This window comes from Suricata suricatta, chromosome 5 (genome assembly GCF_006229205.1).
Source record: "Suricata suricatta isolate VVHF042 chromosome 5, meerkat_22Aug2017_6uvM2_HiC, whole genome shotgun sequence".
NCBI classification, from domain to species: Eukaryota; Metazoa; Chordata; class Mammalia; order Carnivora; family Herpestidae; genus Suricata; species Suricata suricatta.
Window position 1 is genome coordinate 154,181,215 of NC_043704.1, and position 11,373 is coordinate 154,192,587.

The window sequence follows — 11,373 nt, forward strand, 5'->3', positions numbered from 1 at the left end:
TTAAACTCCCCCCCCCCCGTCCGGCAGACGCTGGTGACCAGCTGAGCCGGTTCAGGCCAACAGCTCCGCAAGGGGACACCTGCTTCGGAGAGCTGTCTCATCATCTGCTTCAATCAGTATGTTCTTAGCCTCTTAATATGCTAACAGCTCGCCCAGCTAACCGAATTCATCCAGAAAGCCTCTCTCTGAGTGCACATCGTATCTGAGTGCCTCGCATTACTGTGTATTATGCCTATTATGGGATGCAGGACTACCTCTTAAAATTGCACTTAAATTAATATGTAAAAGTAACAATGTTTCCTTCCTAAATCACTTTCTGATTTCAGCTGCCTTACTGATTGCTGGTCAATTGGAAATGGATCCTGAGACCTTCCTGCTGTTTATGCACCTCCTCTTCCCCACTCGTCTGCACAAACTGAACCTCAGATGCTGACAATCTGATAATTATTGCAAAGTCCTGTCCTCCCCAGCATTCACCTCTTAGAAACGTGTCATAAGAAAACAATTGGATATAAGATTTTTTTAATGTTTGCGGAAAGATTTTTGTGGTAGCTTTGCAATAGTGAAAATCACAAAGTACTAAATGACTAAGTTCTGGAAGAGAGAGGCCGGCCTGCATTTACGGACCCCACAGAACACACCACTGAGCAGCTGTCTCGAGAGGCGGGAAGGTCTGGCTCGTCTCCGCCCGCCTCCGTCCGCCTCCGTGCACACAGTGGTCTGTATTTTCCCGTAACCTCTCCCACCGCCGCCCAGCCCGCAGCAGCCTGTCTTGATAGTAAACACCCGAGCACAAAGCCATACCCTCCAGTTTGTCCACCGTCTCCTCTGCTCAGGAGGACTTCGTCTTGTTGTTTCAGACTTCAAGTTCAGTTGTTTCAAACCTGTCCCCTCGATGCCAGCAAAGCGGCTAGAGGACCTGGAGGCCGAGTGTGTTTGTGCTCACGCGTGTGCAGGCGTGCCGGGGCACCTGCTGTCTCCCGCACCCTCGTGGGGCCCAGCCCTGCCGCTGGAGCGCAGGTTTGGGGGCACAGGAGGCGGTCTCCGTCCGTGAAGGGCTGGGGGACCTCCTGCGGGTAACGCACCCACACGGTGTGCCACGCAGTCACCGCGGGCTCCACGAATGGGGGGCCCAGCAAACTTGCTGCCGAGGGACTTAATCCGAAGCAGGCCCAGAGGCAGTGGTCAGTCCTTGTGAGACGCAGCCGTACCCTCTGTGGTCACCCAGCCGGTGGCTTCACTCTGCATTCTCTGCCCCGAGCACCTGCTGCGTCTGTGCTACGTCGGTCTCCCATCAGCCCCCACCACACGTTCCAACCCCCCTCTGCCACCCAGCACGGATCCAGCAAGGGGACCAAGCCTCAAAGGGGCGGTCACTACCCCCTCCAGCGGCTGCTCCCCTCGCCGTCACCTTCCCTTCCCTCCCCACCACTGTCCTCGGCTCCAAGTTCGTAGTGCAGCATGAACAAGGGACAAGATCCCAGCTCCTCCTCTTACAGTCACCCAGAAATTCCATGACCAGTTAACTGAGGGCCCTTCCACAGATCTGCGGGAGAAGACTCCGGCAAGCATCCCTCCATCTGCCCTCCACCCATGGGCAGTAAGAGAAGCCCTCACCCCCCGTGTGGTCCCGGGGCCCCCAGACGCCCACAGGGTTCACCCTCTCGAGCGCGCGGGCCCTACGGCGTCTCACGCCGAGAGGCAGGTCTTCCTCGGAGTTAGCCCTAAAGACTTTAGCCTGGTTCTTCCCAGGACACACTCTCGGCTCTGCTCTCGCCAGATTCTGGCTGGGTCTGCACGCACTCAAGCCCGTTAGGAAAGGATCGTGGACAACTGTCTATACCGAGGACAGACATCCAGAGGACATGAAGGGGGGGTCAGGCCCCTTAACACACGCCCAGTGTGATCTGAAATATGTAGATTTCCATGCACCTAAACACGCGCAGGCCTGTAAAACAGATTCGGAAGTTCATCTCAAGTGTCAGTAATGGCTACGGTGGAGATCATGGGCTGTTCTTGCTGACGGAGCGACCTGTCCTTAGTGCCGTATGGACTGTCTGAGAGCGCCAGCAGAGATGGAGAAGGGTGCCGGCCCATCAGGCCAGAGTCACCCAAGAGGAAGCCTGTGAGAGACAGAAAAGCGGATCAGCATACCAGTCCCAACACCCAAAATAATTCAGTGAAGAAATGGGCAAAGGACATGAATAGACACTTTTCCCAAGAAGACATCCAGATGGATAACAGATACACAAAGCGGTGCTCAGCGTCACTCATCATCAGGGAAATACAAATCAAAGCCACAGTGAGGTGCCACCTCACACCTGTCAGAGTGGCGAACATTAACAACTCAGGCGACAACAGATAGTGAGGATCGGAGAAAGAGGAGCCCTTGTGCACGGCCGCTGGGAACGCAAACTGGCGCAGCCACTCCGGAAAACAGTGTGGAGGTTCCCAAAAAGCTAAAATAGAACTACCCTATGACCCAGCAATTGCGCTCCTAGGTACTTATCCCAGGGACACAGGGTGCTGTTTCCAAGGGACACGTGCACCCCACTGTTTACAGCAGCGCTACTGACAACAGCCAAGGTACGGGAAGAGTGCAGTGTCCATCAAGTGTTGAATGGATAAAGAAGATGTGGTGTATACACACTGGAGTATTCCTCGGTGATCAAAAAGAATGAAATCTTGCCATTTGCAGCTACATGGATGGAACTAGAGGGTATTCTGCTGAGCGAAATCAGAGAAAGACAAGTATCTCATGACTTCACTCATACGGGGACTTTAAGATACAAAACAGATGAACATAAAGAAAGGAAGCAAAAATAAGACAAAAACAAGTAGGGGGACAAAACACAAGAGCCTCTTAAATACAGAGAACAGACTGAGGGTTGCTGGAGGGGCTTTGGGGGGACGGGCTGGATGGGTGAGGGGCGTTAAGGGGGACGCTTGTTGGGATGAGCCGTGGGGGGTATACGTAGGGGACGAATCGCTGGATTCTGCTCCTGAAATCATCATTTCCCTAGAGGCTAACTAACTTGGATATAAATTAAAAAATAAATAAAAATAAGAACAAAACAAAACAACAAAAAAAGAAGGATCATTAGTCTTTGTGATGTTCTACTGGTTGATTAATAGATGTTGCCATTTCTTGAGAAAAAAGATCGGGAGCTGTGCGTGCAGATCTCATCCAGATGAGAAGGAAACTTGACCTTGGTGTAACAGGGGAAGGACGGGAGCTGCAGTCCGCCTCACTACCTGACTGTGGCCACCCTGTGCGGACCGCGGAGTGGGGGGGCGACACCGCTTCCCACGCCTGGGCTGCGCCGGCACCGGCGGGAGGAGGCCGCCCTTGCGTGGAAGCCAGCGGCCCCAGGCACACGGCTCCTTCCCGTGTTTTCAAAAGAGGCAGAGAAAAATAAGAAGGGCCTAGACCACTCCCACCCCAGATAATCATTCTCTCGGTGATCATCGATACTTAGCTGAATGCACTTCGCAATGTCAGTCCTTCCAAACCTGCCTGAGTTTTCATACGGACAAACTACACTTCCACATGGTTTTCAAACTGAGAAAGTTCAGGGGAAGGTCAGTCACTATCACAACCTCCAACGGCACTGGCAGGCAGAGATTTAAGCAAATACTTTCCCACTGAAGTCTTTCATGAGCCAGAAGTCTGTTAGTATCGGGTGCAACCTGCTTCCATGCTCAGAGGAAGAATGACTTTTCCAGCGATCCAAACTTAGTGAAACGGCAGCCATCGTGTTCGGATACATCTGTGTTCCATACACCAAGGGCTTAAAATATTTCTCCCCTCCCCCCCGCTCAAATATCACAACTAGCATGACACTTGTCAGAACATAAAAATGCTTAAATGTTGGTGTTTCTAGAAGGCGGGGTGGGGGCGGCGCAGAGTGCGGAGGACCAGCTCCCAGGCACTGTCTGCGTGGGGACGGCAATCCATCCAGGCCCATCTCTTACAGTCACACTTACCCTCCTTCCTTACTCCAAACCCTGCCACATGGGGCTCGGACCTCAACATATGAATGTGGGGGGCATTTATATTCAGTTTATAGCATCAGGTATGTGACTGAGGAGTTACTTAACTCAAAGCCTCAGTTTCCCCATTTGCACAAAGGAGATCATCCCAGAGTTTCCTCGTGAATATTCGATAGGTAAGCTGTGTAAAGCGCATCGCAGGGTATCTAGCACATGGGCAGAAATGGAAAATGTCAAGCAACGTAATGCCATTATTACTGTGCCATTCATTGTACTTCTTGGTTTTTTAAATGCTTATTTATTTTTGAGAGAAAGAGAGAGAGTGGGGAAGGGGCAGAGAGAGAGGCAGACAGAGGATCTGACGCAGGCTCTGAGCTGTCAGCACAGAGCCCGATGTGGGGCTCAAACTCAGGAAACCGTGAGATCGTGACCTGAGTCAAAGTCGGTGCTTACCCAAATGAGCCCCCCGGGCGCCCCTCTATTTTACCCTTTAAGAAAAAAATAGGCGTTGGGGCGCTGGGGGGCTCAGTTGGTTAAGCACTGACTTCGGCTCAGGTCATGATCTCATGGTTTCCTGAGTTTGAGCCCTGCATTGGGATCTGTGCTGACAGCTCAGAGCCTGCGAGGAATTCTCCCCCTCCCTTCCTCCCTCTCTCTCTCTTTCTCTCTCTCTCTCCCTCCCCCAGTCACACTGTCTCTGTCAAAATACATTTAAAAAAATTTAAAAGAGTAAGTGTTTTTGTTTGGAGCAAAAGAGACAAAATTCGAAAGCCTGTGCTTCAGGGAGCTTTGTTGTTAAGCGGGTTATTTTAGGGCCTTCTTTGGCCTAGAAGTTCAGGACCGCAGGCTCCCACGGGCTTCAGGCGCACCTCGCGCCGGGCTGGGTGTAAAGGAGCACAGCCCGGCCTCAGGCTCACGTCGGTGGCCCGGCCAGCTGGGCGGCTTCCGCGGGGCTCCCTCCCTCGACAGTCACTTGGGTGAACCGACCCGCCTGCGCCTCCCAGCTTTCCAGACGTGACCCGTCGGCGGAAACTCCCGCGACGCCTTCCTCAGCCATTGCCTCGCACTCCCACCCACTGCTTTCCTGGTTTAAACGCAGTGGGGTTCGGAGACGTTGCCGTGGGTGTGTGTGTGTGTGTGTGTGTGTGTGTGTGTGTGTGTGTGTCTGTTTACGTGTATTTACATGCGTGTGCGAGACGGGGCAAGGGAGCCTTGTGATGGGACATCCACAAGCTAAGGGTCCAGAACTGAATGCGTCCGGGGTCAGCTGCCGGCGTCGGGACAGAGCCAGGAGCCAGGACGGGGTGCAGAGAGCCGGTGCCTCGCCCGGGAGGGGCTTCGGGAGGGGCAGGCTGTCGGACAAGGGTCCCAGGCCTCGCTTCAGAGCCCGGGACTCCGTGCTGGAAATGCCGAGCTGCAAAATAGGCATGATCTTCTCTACATGCACACGTCTGTCCGGCGGTGTGGCGGGGGTGCAGCAGCACGCAGTGAGGCCTGGAGGGCCCGGAGTCCCCCCGATGGCAGGGCCCTGTCACAGGCGAGCCGCCCACGCACAGCAGGCTGAGGGGGGACAGTGGTTGGGAGTCTGGGACGTGAGGCGGCCTTCCTTCCTGGGCGCAGGCCTCCTCCCCGGACGAGGGCTAAGGCTGGGGTCTGCGCTGGTGACGCCACAGACCGGGGCACACCAGCCGAGGTGCAGGAGGGACGCCCGGGGACCGCGTGTCTGGGGAGGGTCTGCGCTGGCAGCTGTGGGGCAGCAGGAGGAGGGCACAGAGCCCGGCCACCCCGCCTGGGCCACTGAGGCCGCGTCCACAGGGGCGGGTGGCGGGCGTCCCCGGGCCTCGAGGTGGGGGTCTGACTCGGGTCCCCTCACAAGCCCCGGGGTGGAAACTCGGTACCCACCCCAGGCAGCTGGCGGATGGCCGGGGCACCGGGGGTTGACAAGGTCATCAGTTGGGAAGAATATTGGCTCAGAGAGAGGAGCGAGGACAAAGGAAGGTCACCGTGTCCCTGCATCTGTCTGCCACCACGTCCAGCCAGGACGACCTTCTCGTCCAGGCCTCTCTGGACGCACGCCAGCCCCAGGCACACGGGCCGGAGGCTCCGGGGGCCGAACCCCCGGCTCAGCCACCAGGCGGCGCGGCAGTGTCCTGGCCACCATCCCCGGTTAGACTGCTAGCGTTCCAGGGAAGCAAAGAGCTTGTCCCCCTCACCCGACGAACATTTACACGAGCCCTCCAGGTGACATCACGACACGATTTGGGGGTCATCTTCACCCCAAACACCCTGACTGATCTTAGAAAGCGACCAAACATTGGCTGTCGCTCACAACCACCTAGAAGTTAGAACCTATGGACATAAAAAGCATGGAAAAAAGTTAGGGGCGCCTGGGGGTCTCAGAGGGTTAAGCATCAGACTTTGGCTCAGGTCATGATCTCAGGGTTCATGGGTCTGAGCCCTGCATCGGGCTCTGTGTTGACAGCCCGGAGCCTGGAGCTGCTTCACATTCTGTGTCTCCCTCTCTCTCTGCCCCTCTCCTGCTCGCATTCTGTGTCTCTCTGTCTCTCAAAAATGAATAAACATTTTAAAAACAAAATAAGATATAAAACGGTCATTTTATTGAACATCACCCTATGCAGGCCGGGAATCGGGCAGGGCTGAGCTGGGCAATCCTCACTGCTGTTTCACACGGTATCAACGGAGGTTCGTCAGTGGCCTCACCTGGGGGCTGGGCTTCCCTGCAGGGCCCAAGTGGCTCTGCGCACCTGCCTGGTCCCTCAGGGGGAAGGGCTGACACTGTCAATTGTAGCAGGGACACGTGTCCTCTCTGGTGTAACAGTCTCCTGGGAGAGGAGTGTTCAGAGTTTCATTTCCTTTTCTTTTTAATGTTTTTTAATTTATTTTTGAGAGAGACAGTGTGAGCACGAGAGGGTCAGAGAGAGAGGGAGACACAGAATCGGAAGCAGGCTCCAGGCTCTGAGCTGTCAGCACAGAGCCCGACGCGGGGCTCGATCCCATGAACCGTGAGATCATGACCTGAGCCAAAGTCAGACGCTCAACCGACTGAGCCACCCAGGGGCCCCGAAAAGGATCCTTATTCTGAGGCACACATGGGAGAGGATTCTTACATAAGTAGAGCGTGGAGGTGGGTCCAAGGACCGGAAAGCATGGAGGAACCAGAGAATAGGTCAGGAGCAGCTCTGAGTGCCTGGTGGGGACCGGCTATGGCCCCAGAGTAGGCGCTGTCAGGTCCCTTTCGGTGCTGACTAAGTTCAGCCGATGGCACAGGAAACAGAAGCGACAGACTGCCCAGCCCAGCCCTGCTCCGGTTCCTGCAAAGCTTACTGGTTTTAATGGAGAAATGCAAACCAAAACCGTCGGAAAAGGTGACCCTACTGCACGCCCATTAGGATGGCAGAACTTTAAAGACTGGCTGCCAAATGGTGGAAGCCGCCCAAGGGGCCGCTGACGGGTACCTGGGTACAGAGGAGGTGGCGCACAGGCACAGACGCAGCCATCGGAGGGAACGAGACGTTGCCATTTGCAGCAACAGGGATGGAGCTAGAGCGTAGAGAGCTCAGTAAAATAAGTCAGAGGAAGAGAAATTCCGTTTGACTTTGTTTGTTTGTGGAATTTAGGAAACAAAACAAGTGAGCAAAGGCCGGGGAGATAGAAAGAGGCAAACCAAGAAACAGAGTCGCCATCTAGAGAACACACTGGCGGTCTTGGGGGCGGGGCACAGGCCATGGAGGTTCAGGGGCGCCCTCGTGCCAGCCCTGAGTCGGGTACAGAGGCCGAGTCTCCACCGCGTGTCGGCCCGGCACGTTAGCCACGCTGGGATTAGAATTTAAGAACTTACGAAAAAGTCAAGTGTAACTAGAACGGCTGGCTGTCCTGGGGAGGAGGTGAGGGGGAGTGGGGTCCGAATTCACGCGGGGGACGCGAGACGAGCCACTGCAGGAAACAGCTAAACACACGGGGCTCCTGGGCACTCAGTCGACAAAGCGCCTCTTGATTTTTGCTCAGGTCGTGATCTTGTGGTTGTGTGCTCGAGCCAGCATCAGGACAGTGTGGAGCCTGCTTAGGACTCCCTCTCTCTCTCAAAATAAACAAATAAATATTTTTTGGAAACTTCAACATATACTTACCGTATCACCAGCCACTCCACTCTTGGGTATTTATCAGGAGAAAAGGCGGCTTCTGTCCCGCAGACACAGGGGCCAGGGACACACCAGCAGCCTGATCTGTAACAGCCCCAAACTGAAACAATGTAAACATCCATCTGCAGAGGAGCGTAGTCTAGAAGGGAACAGACATGTAACATGTGAAGGAGCCTCCAGTCATGCTGAGCTAAAGAAGACAGGCCAAAAAGAGAATATATATTGTATGATTCCATTGATAGAAAACTCTAGAAACTGCTGCTAATCTGCAGTGAGGGAAAGAAAATCAGGGGCCATCGGAGATGAAGGGTGGGATGGGGGGAGGAGCTACAAAGGAGCAGGAGGAAACCTCGTGTTCGTGACCCTGACTGTGGTGACGACCTCACAGGTCATGAACGTGTCAAAGTGTATCGAGTTGTATGGTTTAAATATATATAATTTATTATAGGGTAATTATACCTCAATAAGACTGTGACTGTATAAAAATACATATTATACATATTCACATATATGTCGAATCTCTCTGTGATATATATGCTTGCGTGTGTGTGTGTATATATATATATATATATATATATATATCTCAGAGGTTTTCAAATTGATTTGACGATGATCCTTTTTCTCCGCTCACCTCTTAGCCGAGTTTGCAGAAAAATGGCGTATGCCAAGACAGACCCAGGACTTGCCCTGGCTTCACTCTCTGGCTGGCTGCGTGCCCTTCAGTAAGTGACTTGCGCTTTTAAAGCCTCAGTCTTCTTGCCTGTGAAATGGAGCCGTGGTCAGGATTTAAGTGTGAATTTCAAACGCCTGCCCCTCCGTAGCTTTGTAAAGACTTCAGTCTGCGAAGCACCCAGAAAACAAGCCAGCCGTGTTTCCAGGTTCCCCAGTCACGTCAACTTTATTTTCAACTAAAGAAACCAGACTTCAGTCGTCTAGTGTCCAAAGGTCCGAGGGGAAAGATGTGGAAACGCTCAGCGTCGCCCCGCAGGGCCATCTGCTCCACATTAGCTGTCTTCCTCTGTTTATTATTCCTGGTGTTAAGTCTCCTCCAACTCTTGTGTGAGAAGTTCGGACACACAATAACCTCTTTATCACATTTTCAAAATCTGGGCTTGTTCTGGAAAGTTTGCACCTTTTTCTTGTTGCCATTGTTTTCATGTGGATTCAGATTTCTGAAAACGACCTGGGCGCACTGGACCGGAGACGGTTGCGTGTGCGCTGGATACAGACAAATATCATCGGAGAGTGAAAATGGGCGTCGGAGGGACCGAACTGCCCCCCGGGGCGCTGCGCCGTTTGCCGAGGGCCACGGCTGCTGGGCCCCCGCCCTCAGGCCCTCTCCTTTGGGGCAGAGAGTGAATGAATAATGCCAAAGAGATAAATATCAACATGCCAGCGTGAGGGAGGAGAATAAAAAGTGCCCAGAACTGTAGAAATAAATATATCATAACCCCAGTGTTGGTCGCCATTCACTGACATCATTTGTGTTCAACAGCATTTACGAAATGTTATCTTTTTTAAGAGTAATCTCTACACCCAATTTGGAACTCAAGCGCATCACGCCAGGATCTACACACTGAGACAGCCAGGCACCCCTAAATGCTATTTTATTTAAACCTCAAAACAAGCCTGTGAGTTAAGTATAGAATCAGCGAGGACTCATTCGGTCACAAGTGACAGAACCTTAAAGCGACTCATAATATAAAAGAGTATTTATCGGGTATGTTAATTAAAAACCTAGATTTAATCGTGGCTTCAAGTGAGATTTGGTCCAGCAGCTCCAAACATCTCCAAAGACTCACGCTCTCTCCCTCTCTTCCCTACCTTCTACTGGCTTTCTCTCTCGGCTTGATGAAGTCAGTCCGGAAGTTCCAACTTTCTCACAGTGCCAAAATGGCTGTGGTTGCTCCAGACCTCACACCTTCACACCACATCACTCAGGGAAAGAGAGCGCAAGCCCTAGAACTCACTCTGTCACACTGGTCCCAAATGAGTGGCACGTCTGTCCCTGAACAGACCACCGTGATGAGGGGGAGGGGGGGGCAAGAGGTAAGTAAGAGCCATTGGCTGGATTAAGACTTCGAGGGTCAGGGAGTGGCCTATACCCAGGAAGTAGGGGTGGGGACAATCCCAATCAAAGCCCGAGGCTGAGAAGTCGGGAAAAGTGGTTTTTCAAAGGAAAATAGACAGGAAATTGGTAAGGGGAAATGGGTGCCGGGGACATGCTTACAAGGGCCCATTTTCATTCCTTTCAAAGATTTAGGGGCCGGAGATACATCAGAGAATTTAGAAACATCCCTGTGGCGGCTGTTGCTGACGCCCCCCCACTGCCCCCGCACGCGCCCCTGCCCACCTGCAACTATGGCGGGCCGCCCGTCTGCTTCTCCACCGAAGGCCTTTCCTGGCCCTGGAGGCGCTCGGCCGCGCACACGGCCGCCTGGGCAGCCAGCGGGGGACAGAGCTGGGGACAGACGCTCCAGGTGTCTGCTCTTAATCCTAGGTAGAAAGTCTCCGGGGGCTGGTTTGACAGGGGCCCTCAGAGGGCCTCGGAGGGCTGAGCCCCAGTTTCCAGAGCGGTGATGAGCGGGTTAACACACCCCTTCCTTATTTTGCCCCTTCCTGTCTCCCCTCCCCCAGCCCTCTCTCTTGGCATCAGGGGATAGATGAAGAACTGGCACCAAAGCCCTCGTCTCGCAGTCTGCTTTCAATGCCGCCCAAACGCAGACCCCTCCCCCGCTGCCCTCACGGGTCCACGGTCTGCTGGCAGAGGGAGACTGATAGTAACACGTTAAAATTTTTAATGTTTATTTTATTTTTGAGAGACAGCAAAAGAAAAAGAGAGAGAGAGAGAGAGAGAGAGTGCAAGCAGGAGAGGGGCAGAGAGAGAGGGAGACAGAATCGAAAGCAGGCTCCAGGCTCTGAGCTGTCAGCACAGAGCCTGATGTGGGGCTCGAACCCACGAACCATTGAGATCATGACCTGAGCCGAAGTTGGATGCTTTACTGGCTGAGCCACCCAGGCGCCCCTAATTTTCTTAAAATATTTATTTATTTTGAATGAGAGAGACAGAGACAGAGAGAGACATAGAAAGAGAGAGAGAGACAGCACGAGCAGGGGAGGGGCAGAGAGAGAGGGAGACACAGAATCTGAACCTGCTCCAGGCTCTGAGCTGTCAGCACAAAGCCCGACGAGGGGCTCGAACCCACAAACTGTGAGATCA

At 53.5% G+C, this 11,373-nt stretch overlaps 1 protein-coding gene and 1 long non-coding RNA gene across 2 annotated transcripts; both read right to left on the reverse strand.

Moving 5' to 3' along the window:
- Positions 1–1,442: 1,442 nt before the first annotated feature.
- On the reverse strand, positions 1,443–8,859 carry LOC115292966. Its single transcript, XR_003909269.1, has 3 exons — positions 8,785–8,859; positions 8,142–8,292; positions 1,443–2,123 (listed from the first exon to the last, which is right to left on the reverse strand). It is a non-coding gene; the product is annotated as an uncharacterized LOC115292966 (long non-coding RNA).
- A 128-nt stretch (positions 8,860–8,987) lies between these two features.
- On the reverse strand, positions 8,988–9,311 carry C5H3orf35 (chromosome 5 C3orf35 homolog). The gene is given in 3 exon segments (XM_029938794.1): positions 8,988–9,101; positions 9,103–9,164; positions 9,167–9,311. Coding segments are annotated over 3 exon segments (321 nt in total).
- Positions 9,312–11,373: the final 2,062 nt, after the last annotated feature.